The following is a 20,719-nucleotide window of genomic DNA, read 5'->3' as shown; positions in this document are numbered from 1 at the left end:
AGGTTCTTTGCATAACTGTTTTGAGAAAGCCAGTGGACATCAGTAGCTAGCTGTACACCCACTAGATATCTTCTGTTCCTCACTTATTTCCTTAACAGAAAAGTGGGAGTACCATGCCTTGTATGCCAACTGTTGCTAGACTTAAATGTAAATATCCTTTGCTTCTGCTTGAATGATTATCTGGGGCAGAAAAAAGAACTGAGGGTAAGATAAAGGGAGGGAAGGAAAAGTCTCAGAGCAGCCTTGGTACAGCTTGCTGTGAGAGTAGACCTTGACCTTACAAGTCAGACAGAAGGTGGCAGCATTTGGAACTAAATAAATCACTGTATTGGAGCTGAATAGACCACTCCTGTTCCACAACCGAACTGCAGTGGAGGTAAGCAATAAAACATACATTGGGCTAGGCTGCTGCCAGTCATACTCTGGCTGTGGACTGTTCCAGTTGAATCTGTGTATTTCATGTAACTAAAATATTGCAAGTTTTGCTGTCAATAGAATCATCACCATTCCTACAGTATACTGACTGGAGTAAGTATTGATTAACGAAAACATAAAAAGAAAACAAAAATCACCTATTCAGGACTGCCTTAACACATACAAACCACTTTGTACAGTAACTTCTGCTGAAACAAAGTTTCTTAAAGTAGCTTTCCTTAGTAGAAAGAGCTTCTAGTCACCAACTGTTAATAATGTAGAGGTAAGATACACAAGACATTATTACCTACATAGTTCCATCTTACGTACTCACATACAGAGAAGTCAGTCTAAAATTCTGTTAGCTAAAATCAGTTTTCCAGATATGACTAGACACAGAGATCCACACCTTACATTCTCCTTTTCCAATAAAATCCCAAATCAGACACTCTCTTCAAGTCATTATGTCCGCATTTGAGCAGAGGTAGATCTCATTATCCCTTTTCCATTTACAGTGCACTACTTAAATACTCATGCTTGTTAGGTATGCTTGTGGGCACTAGCATACAAATAGCTTCAGGGTCATCACTGACTGCCTTAATTTGCTGCCACGTTAGAAGCCGACAAAGTTATTTAAAAACCTTATTTAAAACCAAATTATCTACTGATATTTTAATGAACTTTACTGTCATTGCATCTCAACAACTGGAGCTCATTCATTCTTCCATTAAAAATTTTACAGGGAATATATATGAATCAGACTGAACAATTAATTTATTTAATTATTTCAAGACTAGTTGTCCAAGAACCAGAAACCAACAAAATAATAGTTTAAAGGTATTAAAAGGAACTAACAAAATTAGAGAGATGGAAAGACTAGGAGGAAGGGTGAGGACAAAGGCAAGCAAATGACACAGCAATAATTTTAGCGTTGTACCCAAGCCTTCAGAAAGATCAGATTATGGCTATCTTAACTAGTGTTAATGGGTTTAATTTCCACACAATGCAACATCAGGAAAAACAGAACTTGTAAATAGCATAGAAGTAATTTCAGAAACAGTTTTGCATTAGGTAAAAGATGCAACACAAATTAGTGTGTCATCATTATTATCCCTATTTTCTTAAATTCCCCCCAAATCAGGAAAAATACCATGACAGTGGCATGCTCAAAGAAAAGTGACAGTCAGGCTAGAACACAATCCTTGGCTTTGAAGTAGGAACACCAAGGAAAAAGGCAAAAACTCCCAAGTGTTTAGTAGTCTAAACAGCATGTAAAGGCTTACAAGGGCAATAAAACTAGCTGTACCAGAAAACAGCTCTACCCAAGCTACCTTGGGACTGAAAGCAAAATCCACACTTATTCTAGAAGTATATTGGTAGATACTCACCATTTTTTTACCCTCAAAATAAACATGTTCAGCAAGTCATTACAAGAAGAAATTTCAAGTATTTGTGTGGGTTTGAAGTCTAGTGAACTTTCATCTCTTTGGTCAGCACAAAAAACACTTGCCACCACATCCGCTGTGCTAAGAAAGGGTCAAAAAATCCCCCTTGTTTTATCTGAAAAAGCCGACTTCAGAAGGCTTTGTTTTCAGTATATACATCTAACTGGTTTATAACTAAAGTAAACAAACAAACAAATTAGTCCAGACCCAGTTTCTGGATGTTGGATTTACCACTGTAAGTAGGAAAAGATCACATGCATGGAAAAGTGGTAGTTCAACACTGAGGACTCTGGCTTAAAACTCAGTCTTAAAACTCTGATCTGCTGTAGGCTTCTTTGACCTTCAGTAATTGGTATGAGGCTCTTCTCATGGTCTGGACAACACCCTCTCTATATTAGGTGCTTATCTGCTTTTTCAGGAAGGAGCACCTACCTCTCTATATTGTCCTTTCAGGTAGCAATGTAAAAATGCCATTTTCACAAAGCAAAAAAGGACTAAAGGAAGTTTTCTATCTAATAATGATAATTCATCTAAACTGCTTACTCTGTTGGTTTTTAGACCCTGTTCACATGCCATCATCATGCAAGAGGGGTAAACAATTGACTTGGATCACCAACCATGAATTCTGAAACAATGAATAATACCAATTTGCATCTAATCCGTGGAGTGATATTCCAAAAAAAAGTAACTGTACTAACTTAAAAAAAAAAAATATTGCTTTGACAGACAGTAAACAGATAACAGTGGAAATAAACCAGTCTTCTGTACCCTTTAGAGATAGCTTAGGACTTGCTTCCTTCACTAATACCACATCTGTAGACAACATCCAAGGTTTTATGTTTTGGTAACTTCAGATTAAAATCTTTAACAATAATTGCTTTTCAGCTTCAGTTTTAAAGAAAAAAAAGTATTTTTTATTTGTCTCCAAAGTAATAATTTCCTTTCTTAAAAAAAAAAGTTCTGGTGGGAAGTATATTTCATCATAAATCCCCACAGCTTGCATCACTGAGATTCCATCTCACTCCAAAGCTCAAGAACACAAATAAGCCCTTCTCTCCCAAAACTCTGTAGCCACTGGAAAAACTATCACATTAAACCCTTTATTGAAAAAGCAAAACAAAACAAGCAAACAAATGAAAAGCAACACAAAAACCACTAACTTTTCAACAACACTTGAGGGGAAAGTCTGGTTTCTGCCTTCATCCTTTTACTACTTCTCAAAGTAGCAGGCTGCCCAGAGAAGTTGTGGAGTTTCCTTCTCCAGAGACTTTCAAAACCCAGCTGGATGCATTCCTGTGCAGCGTGCCCTAGGTGATCCTGCTTTGGCACTTGATCCCTGGAGGCCCCATCCAACCTCTAACATTCTGTGATTCTGTGAAAGCAGCAGCACATGCAGATAAACACCTGTATGCATGTTGATGCTTTGAGAGGCAGTAGGATGAAGGCAGAAACCAGACAGAAGTTCATCTCTCTACATGGAATAAAGCCGTAAGTAGTAACAGTGGCAAATTAATCACAGTAGTTCCCAGACTTCTCTTACATGTACAGTTTCTAAAGGTTAGGTCTGTGTATTTTACTAATAAATGTGCACAACACAACCAAAAGCTCCAAAAACATGATGTCCACTTTGCAAGTGAAGCACATAGGACGAGCAGACAGAACATGGCATTGGGAAGCTGACACACATGCAACAGGCTCCCTTGGAAGCTAGATTAACTTTAAAGACAAAAAGTCTTTGGTTCTTGGGACTCATGTTTTTGACTCCCAAGGAAGTGATGCATGCTCCAGTGTGTATTAAGCAAGTTATTTTTGCAACTAAAACCCCACCTACTGGAAACCAAACTCTGCGGAAGTAGGGGACAACTCGACACAAACGTGCTGATTTAGAATAGCAAAGCTGGGTGCTTTAGCTGTACTTGGAATCCTGCACAGCAAAGGAAATGCATTCATGTGGTGGCAAGAGACAAGACATTCACTGACAGAAGAGCTACACCTGAGCATTTGAAGCTCCAAGGATTTCAGACAAAATGAAGTCAGTGCAACAGAAACAACACTCACAGTTATTTCAACATTCTTCAGCTGCTGGAACCTAAGCAGCAGAAATTTTTTCATTTTAACTTAAAGGAAGTCTTCAGCCTAGGCTAGAACTATATTCAGTCTACCAATAAAAGCCACACTAATGAAGTCCTTGCTCCAATACACACATCCTCTGCCTCTCTCCTAACCACTCTCACAGCCTTCTCAGTAGTTAAGCCATGGCTTGGCTTAATGTAACACTAAGAGTTAACTCTCCCCCATATCTCTTATTTCTAGAATAAGAAAACACCAAGAGGTCAAGTAAAGACTTTTTATAAAAAGGTTTTTTTTATTTTATCCTATCTAGATTCAAAAGCATTCAAAGGTAACTGTGACAGACTTCCCTGTTTTAGTATAAACCACTCTGTGTTATTTATAGTTTAATTATATTTCCAGTATATAATACAAGACAGATACTTCTCACTTCAGTTTCCCTTAGTAACCACAAATGTGAAAAGCTGACTGCAGCACAGTTTGAGGGTCATTTCAAGAACAGAACAGGCAGAGAAAGGCTCCATTTTCAGACACTGCTGCAGAAACAGATATGTACAGTAAAAGGTACAGATCTATGAAAATTATGAGAACGCCAGAAGATCAGTATCAATATACAGCTTCCCCCTTACTCCCCCAGCTTCACTCTATTATTCCTCCTGAAGTCAACAGATTATTAATAATGCTGAAAGCAGGGAACTTGCAGATGATTTTACAATTAATGTTATTTGCTGTTTCTAACTAGTTACCTAAAAGTGAGCCAGTCTGATTGATTACCTTGGGGTTTTTTCAAGAAAAAAAGACACACAAAACACCCCTAAACAAACAAAACCCCAACCCCCAAACACTACTCAAGTACTAGTAGCTAATTCCCAACATAATTCCAAATAAGCTATCAGATACACAAAATCCTAGGATTAAAGGTAATGCACACTACTCTCTTGCTTATATTTGCAACGAAACTTGAAGTCTGCACTTGCTGTGCAAGTGCCATTCTAAGAATAAAGCAGTAACTTACAGAATATTCAAGAGTTCCTCTGGGCTTTTGAAAAGACATTCGTCGCCCATCTTTCTTGTCTGAGGTCTTCTTCTGGCCAGTGTCTGAAAAAAATTGAGGCAATGCGTGTGTTAAATTCATCTTCCTCATCCAGCACTGTCACAGGCTGCTGACTACAGCCCCGTGGGCAGACATCTAATTCACCAGTTACACAGCTTGCTCCTGGTGACTCTGCCTAACTGACAACCAGCTGCTAGAACAGGGACTTCATTTCTCTGCAATGCTTGAAGAATTTGACCAAGATAAACCACTGGTAACTGGGCATCAACTGCAGAAGTACTTGCTGCTATCCAGGAAATTATTAATGAAGTAAGACTGAACAGGACACTATCAGGCAAGCAGTATTTCTGGAACTACTGTGCTTAATTGGCTTTATATCATACCCAGTCTGCTTTCATCTAGACGGAAGATGATCTAGAGTTCCCGTATGTTCCATCTAATCAGCTGGGATTTTTTTGTTGCTGTTGGATATAGTACAGAGCATTTAAAGCTTTTCTGCAAACCAAAGAGCATTACTGTTTAACACTGCAATTACCTTGCCTGTAACAAACACATTCTGAATAGATAAGTACAAGTTAAGAACTTCTTTTTTTTTAAATTGGAGCATTGCATTTTTATGATCTCCATTTCATAGGCCAAATCAACAATTTGTACCTGAAGGACACTACTTCTTTATGCTAATTGCCTTGATATTTATGATAAGCACAATGCAACAGTGTGCTTCCATGATTCAGCAAAGCATTTCATTCCACAGCTCTACAAAAGTGGTTTTTAACATACCCATTTACATACACATATGCATTTTTATTAGAGATAGAATCTCTTAAGACATTAGGTCTTTGTCACAAGGCTTCCACACTCAACAGCTAAGTATCTGCTCTTCAGGAGCCCAAAGGAGACATGTTAAATTTTCATACTGCAATGGGGTTATTTATACTCCCATTTTAATGTATGCAAATTTCTGTTACCATAACCAAATCTATTTAGCTAAATATTGTTTCAAGCCAAACTGAATAAACAAACTAACATTACAAAATGCATTAAAAAAAAAACTATTTTAGCATGACTAGTTAGAAAATAGATAATATATTGTACATCTATTTAAGCCTCAACTATTTTAGCATGACTAGTTAGAAAATAGATAATATATTGTACATCTATTTAAGCCTCAACCGAGGTACTATAGGTAAGCTTTCTACATATTAATGAAAAATTCTGTACATCATCATTTTTAATTAGTATCCTGACTGCAACACTGGAAAAGAGACTAGACAAATATTGGCACAAATTTCATATATCACTTCCCAAATTTCTATATAGATAGTTGAGAATATCAAAATACGGAATGGAAAGAAAACCTCAACATAAATGAGAAGTTCTGCAGTGCCAAAAGCAAAACAAAAAACAACACATACAAAAAAATCCTACAAACACCAAGCCCCCAGCAACAAAAAACCCACAGCAAGCAAACAAACAAATAAGCCCCCCAAGCAAACAAACAAACAGAATATTAAACACCCCCCCTCCTCTCCCAGAAAACCCAAACCAAAAAACACATCAACAGTCCCCCCCAACCATAATAATAATTGAAAAACCCTCATCAAATATTTTATATTTGCTATATAGGACAAGCTCCAAAGGACAATAAAAATGACTTCCAGCAGATTCAACATAAGTACTCTCCTGGGTGTTCTTTATATAACAAGGAAATAAACACTAGACTAATTCTACTTTTTTATATATTGCAAAAAAGTTCCAGGAGAGAATGTTTCCATACCTACAAGATTAAAGTTTTTTATAGCTATGAATGACGGTCAAGATTTTAAGCCTACTTTTAAAAGGTTTTTAGAAATGCTGAACGATTTAGACATTAATTCTGCATCCTGCTATCTTCATTCAACACAAAAGGTATTTTTTCCCCATATTTACTAATTGCAGCTTTACAAAAGCTTTTACTTCAGATTATATTAACAGTTTTTAAAGACACTGCAAATATTCTAGGGGAAATTAAGCCAACTCAGAAAGAAAAAAAAAATACTAGAAAGATGTGTGTAGACTTAACAGTAGCCAACATTCTCCTCTTCCAGGACAAGTATTTGGTTACCCAAGTTCCTACCTGACCTTGCAACATAACAGGTGCCGTCTCAGCAAACTACTGAAAAACTGCAATAGCCGCTTGACTGCAGCCATTCCAAGATCTTCAGCCAACATCAAACAGCAGTCTAATAATTTTATTTCAAAAGCAGTCTGGTTCAAATACTCCTAAACAAAAGTCAAAAGATGCAGCTGAAGACCAATCTCATCTGAGATCCCATAAGTACTTTAGTAACCTGTACATGGAGGAGCCCTATTGGGATCTTCTTTCCCCTGCCTCATCTGCCCCACACTATTACATAAAGAAGCACCATACTAAAAATACATATCCACACTTATTTGTATATAGCACAGTGTTGTTTGTGAGGTTTTTCCTAACCTTTTTTTTTTCTTTTTAAACTATTTCATATATGTCTCTGAAAGTTGTGGGCAGATGCCACTGAAAAGGTCAAGATAAGTTGTCTTCTCCCTCTCTGCTAACTGAGCAGCAGAATAATGTCCTGCACAAATAACCACTTTTTGTCTTTATGCCATAAATAATAATTAAAAATATAAACACAAAAATTAAAAAGCTGTCTGTTCAGGGCAGAAGGATCTCTCCCAGGATCTCACAACCTATGGGTGGGGGGTTTTGGAGGATTTGTTTGTTTTAATGTCCATACCTAATGCAGTAATTTTTATCCTTCCCATCAGTGCCCACCTTCACACCTTCCAGCTGTGATAGCATTATTTTTCCCCCACTCAACATGGCCACTGAACTCAAGTGCTTCAGAACCTGCTGTGAGGCAGGCAGAGCTGAGCTACCTGTGCACTGACTACCCAGCAGGTGAAACACTGAACAGAGCTATCAAACACCAGACCTCTGCCCCACAGCCTGAGTGCTTGAGCTGCCTGTTCATACACAACCCACCCATTTCAAACACTTCTCAGAAACAAAACTATCAGGCATTTCAATGGTGAAAACAGGTCAGGGTAGCAGACACATGAACTCAGCCTCTGTGGTGGCATACTGCAACTATTTTCTGCTGAATGAGTAGGTTTATTTTTGAGAATAAAGTAAATGCATCTTTCAGCCATCCTTGTGCCCCTAAAATTCTAGGCAGCAAGTGAAAACAGAAGCAACTACCAGCACAGGATGTGGTGGTCTAAAAAGACCTCAGCACCAATAAGAACCAGTCTCATCCTTTTGTTTTATTTATTTTCCTGGTAATAATTCTGTTGCACATGAGCTCATCTTGTTAGGTCACACACAGTCATCACCTAACCTGCCCACAGTAAGCCAGAAACTACCAAAGGCTGATGTTCTCAGATCACAGGTGTAAGAATAACCTAATGCTACTGACCACGCTCTGCACAATCTCAGTAATCAACAGCAACATGCTCAACAAGGGGATCTGTGCTCCTAGGTTACCAGATCTTTAGCCATGCTGTTAGAGACAGAAACAAGAAACCTTTCATATTATCAGGGGATGTTTTAAGTCTGAACTATCCTGTTACAGGACTGTGCCTCCACAACATCTTTAAAGTGAAAAAGTACACGTCAGATCCACAAACAAACATTTCAACTGTCTGGAATTCAAAAGACTAAAACTAGAAAGATGCAGAAGGCAGTGTTCAAAATGACAGCAGACCAGTATTTAGTCTGAATACATGCATACAGAAAGTTAAGATCAAATGACTGCAGCATAAGAATGGTTATGTTCAACAACCTAACCAGAGAGGGACTCATGTTCCAACATATTATACAAGACAGAGGGGTTTTAGGAACATACAGTTTTAAGTGAGGCAGCTTTGACCTTAAAATATGCGACAGTAAGTGGCATTATTCAACTGAAATTTAAAGACAACTGAAGTTAAATTAGATTAGTGCTGCTCAATAACAATTAAATCTTTATGATCTGTTGATAGAGGAAAAAAAAAAGATTCAAGTAGGAAGTCTTCATATTTCATAAGGCTTGGTGACTGTCTCACTGACCCTTCTTCCCCTCTTGCATTTAAATATAGTTAATTACTGGAATATTATTTTCAGTTATCTTCCAGTGTCTCAGGAATCAGAAACTAGAGAGCCTCTAAAAGTAGCCTACAAGATGCTAGTAGCCTGCAGTTTTCTAGCCCAAATGGTAAGTTTTCAGATCAAGCACTGTCAAAACGCTCCCCTTGGTCTCCTCATGCTAAGAACTGCTACTTATTCTGCAATTCAATCTTTCCAAGCACGTCGTGCTCTCAAAACTCTTGATCTTTATCACTGCTCTACACATGATTCTTTTGTTCATTTTTCTTAATCAAAACTCCAAACTAAATGCATCCCAGACCTTGTTAATACTGCATTAGCTCTTCAAATCCATCATTTTTTTTTTGTCCTGCGACAGACTGATCTAAGTTCACAAGTCCCCCTAACACAGGACCCTCTTTTCTACCATCTAGTCAGCTGACAGCATGTAGGCAGAAAGAATTAAAGCATCATTTCAGGATGAAATGGCTAGAGACAAAGACAGCTCTCCATGGATGACATTCCCAGTATGTGCATCTCATGAGCTTTCTTCTAAAATAAAATTTCTCATTCAGGATAAACAGAAATGCTTCAGATTATGCCAGAGTATATTAGCAAAAGTAAGCTTCCTTCACTGTTCCATCTGAAACATGTATGTCTACAGTCAAATACATCAGAGACTACCTAACCGTGAGCTCCACCTACTGTACAACCTCCCTGCAGAACAAGTGTATTAATGAAAACTTCCAAAAACAATGGCTGTTCTGCTGAGACAGAAAGGAAGTAAACTTTTACAACCAATAAATATTGCCCACCTCTCAGAATTTCAAGCCTATATAGTTGTACATCTCACAATACCACACAGAAGCAGTTAGCAATTAAGCAGCAATATCAGTTATTCTTAGATATCTTTTAAGATTTTACTTTTTGCTTCAGTAACCATCTTCCTGTACAAATTTATTGCATTAGGTTTGCAGATGACATTGAACTGGAGGGACCAGACCAGACACTTGAGGGCAGGGCTGCCATTCCAAGGGATCTGGACAGGCTGGAGGAACCAGCTGACAGGAACCTTAGGAAATTCAACAGGACAACAGTCCTCTGCATGGGAAGGAAGATCCCTTTGTGTTGTACAGGCTGGCACTGCCCAGCCAGGGAGTAGCTCAGCTGAAAAAATTTGGGGTCTGGGTAGGCAGCAAGTTTAAGACAAGCCAGCAGTATGCCCTGCCAATAAATAGGGCCAACAACATCCTCAGCTGTATTAACAGAAGCATAGCAAGCAGACCAAGAGTGTCAGAGAGAAGCAACTACTTTCCTTAGCTTGGCACTCAGACTGCTTCTGAAACATTGGCTCTAGTGTCCCCACCTCCCTCCCCCCAGCTCCTTTTCAATATAAGGAGGGCATTCCTAAACAAAAACTGGTGAAGGGCTACCACAGTAGCTGGGGACTGTAAGGAGCAGCTAAGAGAGCTTCTCCAGCCTGAAGAGATGATTTTGAAGTACTGTAACAGCAGTCTTCCTGTACCTTCTAGATAACTTCCCCAAAGGTGCTAAGACGACAGAACCAGGGTCTTCAATGATGTACAATGGGAAAACAAAAGACAACAGACATAATGGATAAACAGGAGAGCTTCTGACTGTAAAAAAGGTAAAAATCTAATTGCCAAGCGTAGTGGACATTTTCAAGGCCCAGATGGATAAGGCACTGAGAAACCCAGCCTGAAGTCATGGTCTTCCCTACTTCAAGCAGGCCTAAACAGTCTTGCTTGCAATTTGAATTATCTGGAACTGTGATTCCTCCCACATTTTTCTGGCAAGCAATGCAGATGTACAAGGTCCCCTTGTATATCCACACATATAGGCAAGGTGTGCTGCATACTGAAGAACAGAAAGGTATTATTCTTACACATAGTAAGTTGAAAGGCAACCATAAACACACAGGTTCTCAATAAAATATCAGCTTCAAGACTGTCTTAGTTTGAGAAAAAGGGAACTAACCAAAAAAATTAAGATAAAAATGCAACATGACACATGAAAAGAAAAATGCAACACAAAGGACACCAGACTACTAGGATAAACTGTAATTAGGTCACAAGTCAAGCTTCAGTACTACAGCCAACAGATCAAAATCCTACTGAACAGTTAAAGAAGGACTGAATTGTAAACTACGTCCAAATTTCACTACAGGGAAGACTATCAGAAACTATCAGAATGGAGTGACATAGTAATCAGTTCTCAACAGGCTGGTTTTTAGAACAGTTCAATTGCACATTAGAAACCAACAGTGAAGCACAATCAACAGGAAAGGCTGGGCAAAACAGGATACACAACAAATTCTGTACCCCAAAGCTTGGAGAAAAAAAATACAGGCTGAGATGTAGTAGCACAAAGCATAACATGGAGTAAAGGATCATTATACACCACATACACTGAGGGAACAGCCAAGGATTTCTATACACTAGTAGTGCACAAGCCAGAAGAGGAGATTGTGCATACATTAACATGTCACAAGATGACTGAGTCACCAGCAGCCTTACACATTCCAAGATCACATTTGCTTCTTATGCCTGTACCAAGTGAAGTATTTTCAGACAGGAAAGTGAAGCATCAGAGTCTTTGTAAAGGGTGCTGGTACATTTCATATGTGCTTCATCCGGAACAGCCTGTACAAGAAAACCTGCAAGGCTCTCATGCTTTATCATATACTTGTTAATTTCTTCAAAGTACTGAATAAGGATTAAGTGAGGAAATAAACTACCTTATTCTTATGTTTGTTTTAAACTGAGATGGATTTTTAGAAAGGAAGATACTAACTTTTACAGCAGGACTTGACAAATGTACTTTAACCTGGCCCTGCATATTTATCTCATGCACTGCTGCTACCTTCATCACAGTACAGAGGACTGACAGGCCACATGGCTTACTGGATATACTCAAAAGCTGATGAGAAAAAAAGTTATGTAAATAAACCCACAGGCCACATGGTTCAGAACTGAACAACCAAGCTGAACCTGATGGAGAAAAAACAAACAGAAATAATTCTTTAAATAGAAGGCAGATCAAAAACTTTCCCTTACAGAATGGTTAAGAGGATTCTCTGAAGAAAGAGTTCTGAGTGACTGATTTTAATTTCTTTAAGTTCTGTAACTAAGTAAAGACGTACTGTAGGAAGCCAGGACTGCCTATGCAGTGTACCTTCTCCCTCCATGAAGTGCCCACAGACAGAAACATGGTGAAAATGTCTAGGAAGGAATAAGAACCAGACTCCAAGTATGGAAGCATATCCTCACAGAATCAAAGCAATATATTGCAGAAACCTCTTGAGTACATCTACTCCAGCCTCCAGTTTGAAGCAGGACATCAAATTATGTCAGCTTAAAACTGTAACCTGTACCAGTGATGGACCACTCTTCCTTGGGAAATTTCTTGTCCAAACTGAACCTCCCAAGCTAAAAATCACAATTGTTGCCTCTTCTTCTATCATCTCTTGCTACTGAGAAGACCAGTCCCCTTCAGGCAGATGTAGGTCACAATCACACTGCCTCTAAACTGTCCTGGTCTCCTCTTCACAAAACTAAAGCCTAGCTCTCTCCATCCCTTCTCACAGATTACATGCACTATGCCCCTAAACGTTCTGGCTGGACCCTCTACAATTTTCAGCAGCCTTAAGAGTGGTGCAACAAATCAAAGAGCACATCCCCTACCCAGTGCTCCAGGAAAGCAGCAAACCCATGCAACTCACTGCTGGCCATCCTTCCTCTTACACAGCACACAACTACAAGGCATGCTGTTGGCTCATTTAAGTAAGAGCTTTGTATAGCTAAGACTCAAATTTAACTAAATGCTCAAGTTAGTTCTGCAGTAAAGATAACCCTTAAACACATATTCCCTAAAGCCTCGAGCTGCATTTTAAAACAAATAAAAATGCATGCAACTACAACATGCTACCATCTACAATATATACCAGTAAACAGGAAAGATACATTCTGTCCTAGTTGAAGTTTCTAGGTAAACCCAGGCTTTTAACACAGACATACCAGGTCGTTCTAGAAGTTATCAATAGACCATCTTTAGAAGTTTTATTTCAAACCCACAAGACTTTTATTTCTTACACTTTGAAATGATTGGTAGCACCTTTACTAAAGCCAGATGCTTCTATAGAATTTTTGGTTCTCCTTGCATTTTTGTCTTACTTTCTGAAGTTCTTTCACTGACTTAGCTGCTGACACAAACAATGTAAACTGGTTAAACAGGTTTATAGCTTCCTATGGCACTACTCAGTCTCCCAGTGTCTCTTTTCTTCCTACTAAGAGATACTGTAAAATGTTCTGCATGTACTCAAAGACTGGCTCAGCACTGATTTAAGGTACAGTATTTGAACATACCTGCCACCCTGAAAAATGTGGAAACCTTACAAATGCAAATGTACTAAAATTACATTAGTGAGATTGAGATACTTCCAAAGCAGAATTTAAAATAATTAAGAACAAGGTTTGGGTTTGTTTCAGAAACATGGATACCAGGTCTTAAGGTATTTACAAAGAACTACTCCTTACGAAGCAATGTTCAGTTTACAACTGAACCATGTAAAGAAAATGAATACTGAAAAGAACCTTCTGAAAGCCCTAAGTGGTGGGAAAAAGGTAGAATAATAGGTAGGTTTGGCTCCAGAACACCACTTACAGAGACTGAACATTTGGAGTAGTCACCATTTGCCATTAAGATTTAACTTAATGTTAGGGGACCCATCTCTAATGAAAACAGAGGTCAAAGTATTATAATCATTGTTACAGCTTCCACAGCTCCCACTGCCAGGGCAGAGGTGGTTTGTGAAAGCCAGCAAAATGCTTGCAGAAGAATTCTCGTCATAAGAATCTCTTTCTGCCCATACCTAACAGAAATCCTATGAAGGAAAAGACGACAACACGCAAGGCCCAAGGTGGTTGAGGCCCCTTCCCTGGAGATATTCAAGGTAAGGCTTGATGAGGCCCTGGGCAGCCTGGTCCAGTTAAGGATGTCCCTGCTGACTGCAGGGAGGCTGGACTAGATGACCTTTGGTGGTCCCTTCCAGCCTGGACCATTCTATGATTCTATGATCTAACTGCCTCACACAGGCAGTTTTTTTTTGCCTAGGTGAGGAAAAAAACCCCTCTGGTTCTGTCAAAAATCCACATCAAATTCTATACATACAGTAACCCACTTTGAAATCTAGAATCAAGTCACTTTTTATTAATATAAATTTTAAGAATTACATTATGAAAGCATCTCAGGAGATAGATTTCCTGCTCAAACCTAGAGAATAATCAAAACATCATAATGTCGTTTAAGTTAATCCTTTGTCTGTGAGAAAGAGGGGTTAAATAAAGTCATGGAGAGCTTTTCCCTCCAAGAAAAGATTTGTATTACAGGAGACACTTTAGACTAACAGCTTGCATGCATGACCTTGCAACTGATTTAAAGACTAGAAGATGCTAAGGAGTTTCACTGACATTTTGCCCCTGAAAAAGACTACGTTTGTCAACAAGACTTTAAGTTTGTAGACACCTTACTCAAGGTACTTCATTTCGCTGCTGAAAAAGAAGTTACCATCTCTTTCTCTCCTTATATGTCTTTGAGGAGAGGGACAGAATGAGGAAAGTGTCACTGTAAATACAGCTGGTTACCTATTTTCCTTTCTGTGTAAGGAGCATGAGTCAAGAGACACAAGGAGACATCAACTACATCTGCATAGACATTCATATTGTCTTTCCTGCTCTCATAAGTAACAGATCTTCTTTCTCATGATACAACGATCCTATTCTTCCAAAATAACCTAAAGGAACAAAGAAGCTTCATGATCTTCTTTCAGCAGAGACACGACTTCAACCTTACCTACAGGCTACGACAAACATGCAACCATCATTTAAAATAGATCTTCTTGACACCGGAAAACAATCACTATTCAGATTTTTATAAAAAATTTCCAATCTTAACTTCAGATGTCTTCTTTCCAAGCAGTCCTTTGACCATGCTGCTTTTACTAGTTATGCCATAGATCTTTTTTAAGCTTTAATCAATAGCACTGCCTGGTAGAGTCCTTAATGCTCTGTCCTCTTCTGCATAGCCTGTATGCATTTGCTGCCCACCTCTCCAGTTTTCATGGTAATGCTTTCCAACCAGGGTGCTGACTTCACCTCAGTAACACCATCCGTATTTAAAGCCCAAAGACCTTCTCAAGGAAGGGGGTGACAAAATCAGCCCCCTTACTCCCAGGCAAAGAACAAAGTCACTGTCTCCTGACTAGCCTGTTTGACCGCTGACAGTGAGATGTACACTTCTGTCCTCACCGTCACCAAACCTACTTTCAAAGTACTACTGCCTGTTCTTCAGGATTACGGGAAAGGCAGAACCCACCTGGTACACAAAGGAGCTCTCAAAGCAATGACTTTGTGCTCCAGTCGCTTTTCCTTACCCTGGTCAATAAAAGCAGGAGGTGAGGAGGAGAAATGACAGTAAATGTAGTAGCACTGCTACTGAAATCGGGAAGACCCTGCGAGAGCAAAGCTAATTTTTGTTATTAGACCCGTCTGATGGTGCAAATGCCTTCCAGGCGCAACCTCCAGTCAGGAGGGCGCCGGCAACAGGGCAGCCGCGGCGGGGCAGGCCGTGGCCCATGTGCCAGCCCTCCCACGCCGTCCCTTCGCAGTCTTCCACGGCCGCCTCCTCTCTCAGCTCCCGCTCAGAGCCGGCCCGGGGAGCAGAGGGCAGCCCACCGTAGGTCTCCCTGCCACGGCTCGGCATGGCTGAGCGCCAGAGTGGCACGGCGGGGAAGCCGGGGGCTGGTCCCCGCTGGGGAGCGACCCTCTTCCGCTCCTGCTCCTGCATCCTCTCGCTTCCCCTGGAGCTCGCTCCCCTTCCGGGAGGCTCAAAAGGGACGAGAAGCCGAACCCGGTGCCCGGGGATGCCCTTGACCGTGCGCTGCCCGTGCCGCCCCCCGCATCCACTAGCTTCTTCCCCGCTGGTACCTGGAGCCGGCTCGGCGGGGCCCGGTGCCCCGCGGCTCCGACTGTCCTGGCAGCGCACCTGGCGGAGGCCGCCTGGCACGGCCCCCCAGAGGCGGCTGGCGGTGCCGCGCAAGAGGCGACCGCCCTTGCCGGTAAAGGTGGTGAGGTAGTCCATGGCGGCGGGACGGAGCGAGGGGCTCCTAACGGCCAGGGGTGCCCATATCCAGACCGGACACACAGCTCCGTGAGGGCATCGGCTCCACTCCACAACTTGTACAAACTTTGGGACTCAGCCCCGCCTCCCCTTAAAGTGGCCGCAGCGCCGCCGCCGGGCCTGGGCGCGGCACGGGAGCCGTGCGAGAAGCGCAACGTGACAGCCGGAGCCGCGGCACCACGGGGTCCGCGGCCGCCACCACCCCCACAGGCGTGCCTGGCACCGGCGCGACGCGGGGCAGTGCGGGCGCGCAGGCCGCGGCCACCCTCCGGCGGAGGGGAAGCGTCTTCTCGGAGGCTCGCTCCCCCCGCAGCTGCCCCAGCGCCCGCAGCCGTCAGAGGCTCCTGGTTTCAAGACGGTGCCGGGAGCGGGGGCGGCAGGCCTCCCAGCTGCTCCAAGAGGGTGGCCCATCTGCTGCCGGACAGGCTTTTCGGGGTGCAGACTTCATGACAGCCATGAACAGTAGCGCTGTACCCCTCACCATATCTGTAACCATGACATCGCTTCCTTTTAGTGTCAGGCTGGCTCAGAGCCACCTGTACATCTTTATGAACTTACCTGCAGTTTGGGGGTTTAGTTATGTTTTGTGAAAGCTCACTGCTTTACAACAGTGAGCTGCAAAGTCTTCGATTAACTTTTAGTTGTTGTGCCTTAGCTTCCCTTTACTTAGCAGCATGAAAAGCAAGAATCAAGGCAACGTCGTCTAATACCACGTTGTGGATATTAAGATGTTTTCCCACTGTAACAGTAAAACGAGATCATCTGGGACACTGTGGCTTTTGATCCCTTGAACTCTCAAGACTTTCTTGCTGACTAGGACACCACTGTCCTGGCTGTACTAGCCCAGCCATGTCCACCTGTCCTCCTTTGAGTGTCAACCTCCCAGCGAACTACATCACTTCAGTCTTCCAACAGAACTTACTGCATATACAAATGCTTCTTTTTTGACAAGGTGTTTGATCCGTGGTGTTAATTTCTATCCTTGCATTCTTTGTCCTCACAATACTTGGAACTTGTAAGGTTTGAAGAAATAAAACCAGTTAGAAGATGGCCCAACATTTTAACAGGGAAAGAAATGTCTAAGGCTTTGAATCTCATGATTTAATGTCTGCCTTACAATGTGCATTCTGCACATACTGAGACTGGAAGAACAGCCATTTACTACCTGTGCCACAGGCCTTAAGAACGTAGAACTGTCAACTAATGTGCATGCTTATATTCTAATCTGGATATGATGTAATTATATGCTGCATCTAGCTGCAAATGAACACATTATTTGATAAAAAAATGCTTTTGTTGAGCCAAATCTATTGTGTACATGCAGAACAGAGGAGCAAAGTGCTGAGCTATCTCAACTCGTATTCACTTGTAGCAGCTGCTCAATTAAATCAGAGTTTAACGTCAGCATTTTGGAGTGCTGATTCCTGAGGGTTACTTGATGTAAACAGTACACTCAAATCAACCTTTTACTACTTTAAATCAGTTCTTGTTCAGGAGATAATGATGTTCAGGACTTTTTTTTTTTCAAATAAAACCTTTTTACTGAAACAGAACAAGAAATTTTCAGCAGAATAGGCTTTCCCTTCCTCTCCCCCAAACCTGCCAGTAGAAATGGGTGTGTAATCTGTCTGCTCCAGGACTCATGAATAAATCAGGAACTGCAGAGTCACTGCATGGGCTAAGCACCACTAGATGTTTAGTATATAAACTATTCTGCCTACCAAAACTGTCTTACCCTAAACACTGTAATTAGTTTTCATTTCAATACAGTGTTTCTGTTGTGAAGAAGTTATGGTTGGTCCTTTGCCCTGTTGATTCTATTTTAGGAAAAATTTACCTACAGCTTTGCACCAGCCACGAGTTTATCACTGTGGTGCTAAACACTTCTGAAACTTTGAGCTGGTTTGTCCACGAGTAGTCTAGCCACACAAGTACGTCTTATTGTATTGACTGCATGTATTTCTTAGGTAGTTTGAAATAGTTGTGTGGCTTTTTTTTTTTTTTTTCTCTTTCAAGCCCATATTTTGCAGTGTTTATCATTATATTGCAGTGACAGAGACTGCAGATTCAGTTTCAGCCAACATTTTAATGAAGTATTCAAGGTAAATGTTTTGATAACTATGAATTTGTTACATTTTAGCTGCTTTCATCTGCTTTGTTCACACACAGTCTGACTGAAGTATAAAATGATCACCTATTACTGCAATGCTGTTTTCATAATACTGAAAATCACTGCCCTTACTCAAAAGCATCTTTTTAGCAATATTTTTACTTAGGAACAACAAATTCTTGAGTTAAACCCTCTTAAATATATATAACCAAGATTTAGGTATCTGTGCTTGTAAAAGGTACTCTGAGGTACATGACACTCATTGACTACTGATAAAATTTTTAAGGCATTAGGAAATGCAAGTATTATTATTACATTGTGAAGAATATAGTCAGAACTATACTACTTCAGTAGGCATCTGCAACCCAAGCATCCAGCACTACTAACATGAGCTTTAAGATGCTGTTCCTACTCTGACAGCAAGATTTTTGACAAACATCTCCAGTCTGTATTTATAAAATCTAACATAGAGGGACTTAAGATTACAGCCATGTCCATCTGAAAAGCTTTGCAGCATTCCTGGACTTTTTAATTGGTAGGAACAATATAAACACTATGACATAACCAATGTGTGTCCCTTTTGACAATAACTGAAAACAAAATATGTTCTGTAATGTATATACTGATTTTTTACACTTACATTGATCTTGAACACCCTTACAGAAACTTGATCATACTGCCTTTACATCTTCAGTGTCTAGAAACAACAAGGAGGCTAATAAGTTTGTGTTTGATCTCTGAATTCAACAAGGATCTCTTCTGGGTTTACTTTCTGGCCTGTGGTATCAGTGCAGAACCTGTGTCATCTGTAACCCAATCACTTAAAACTGGTCCTCCAAAAGAAGGAGCTGGTTCCACCAGCTCTTAGTTGCTTGTGTTACCAGTGTGAGCATGAGCATTCATTTAGCAGGTGTATGAACTGTGCAGTAAAGCTGATCCATTTAAAGTATCTTTTAGTTTAGTCAGAACTAACTAGACACACTTCTCTTTCTGTGGAGTTATAGTATCCCCACTTAGATCTCCAGACCTGGTCAAGTTGTGTGCAAACACTTGTGGAGGCACAAGTTGAAAAGCGACCGAAGGGTAGAAGTGGTTGGGAGCGAAAGAGGAAGTTACAGGCCAACCTCTTTGTCTTCAGTGCCACTGTGTGTTAGCTCAAAGTGTGATTGTGAAACTGAGGCTCAGGTGGAGATTCCTTCATATCAGTGTTACACACAAAACACCTTCGGTAGCTACAGAAATGGCTGACAGAGTATGTTTGCATTTGTGCACATGCAACAATTAATAACACATTATGCTAATCCGTGGCTGTAAATAAGGGCACAACCTGCTCACACAGCTAGATCCCAAAGTCCCAAATCAGAACAAACAGACTGCTGCTTGGGCTGCATCCTAAAAGAACTGGTGATAGAGGGAAGTGTGGACATGGGTCAGTTTTGGTCAAATAGCAAAGGACGCAATAAGGAAAGGATATTTCCAAGGTCTGAATATAGAATTATGTATGCAAGTATTTCAAAGGGGAAAAAAATATACAAAACCAAAGCAAGTGGTAGTGACCTATGATTTGTTTGGGGACAGATTTATTGGTTGTGAAAATAAGCAGAAATTGCAGCAACTAATCCAGGCAAAACAGCAGTAGATGCTGTGGAAGCTGCCTTAGGTCATGGCCAGTTCACATGCCTGGTGTACAGGCCATGGACCTCCTGCAAGTCATCTTGCCAAACTTCCAGTGCTAGCAAGCTGCAGGCAAAGTAACTGCAGGCACTAACACACAGCCCCTCTTTTACTTTGTGAGAAACAAGGCTTGCACATGCCTCCTGAGGTGAAAATACCAATGTCATTTGGCAATTGGTCAGTGTTCATTTGTATATAAGCAACATATACACAAGTGTATAATTGTGACAGCCTCAACCAAATGCCTCATTTAAGCTTCCTTATGTATTCTGGAGGCACTGACTCTCACATGATGCTATGAGGATGCTTCATGCCTTTGTTAAGTATTCTAAATTACCATCTTTGGTCAAGACCCTACCATTTATGTTTCAAAACCTATAATGAGTGGCTAAAATAGGGATTTTAACTAGAACATGCATAAAAGCCTAACCTCTCTCTTAATTTTGAATGAAACCTGCATTTAGCAATGTGAAATAATTCAGGAATTGTTTTGTGGGTTTTGTGGTTTTTTTCCTAGTGAAAAAGCTAAACTCTTAAGATACAGAAAAACAGACTGCAATCTGTTTCCTATGCTCTTTCAGCAAAATTTAAATACAGTGCAGTACCTGAAGGAGGGACCAGAACTGAGGCATGCAAAACTCCCACATTCTCAGGAATCGTTCCCTGTTTAT

General features: G+C 40.7%; 1 protein-coding gene across 1 annotated transcript in view; it reads right to left on the bottom strand.

Moving 5' to 3' along the window:
* Positions 1 to 4,998, bottom strand: part of OXR1 (oxidation resistance 1) — a 51,563-nt gene extending 46,565 nt beyond the window's left edge. The window contains exon 1 of the mRNA XM_054385643.1: positions 4,945 to 4,998. Coding sequence (XP_054241618.1) covers positions 4,945 to 4,983 — 39 coding nt within the window. The 5' untranslated portion in view covers positions 4,984 to 4,998. The remainder of the gene's footprint in view (positions 1 to 4,944) is intronic.
* Between the last annotated feature and the right edge of the window lie 15,721 nt (positions 4,999 to 20,719).

Source organism: Indicator indicator, chromosome 12 (genome assembly GCF_027791375.1).
Source record: "Indicator indicator isolate 239-I01 chromosome 12, UM_Iind_1.1, whole genome shotgun sequence".
NCBI lineage: Eukaryota > Metazoa > Chordata > Aves > Piciformes > Indicatoridae > Indicator > Indicator indicator.
This window is presented reverse-complemented; position numbering and strand designations above follow the sequence as displayed.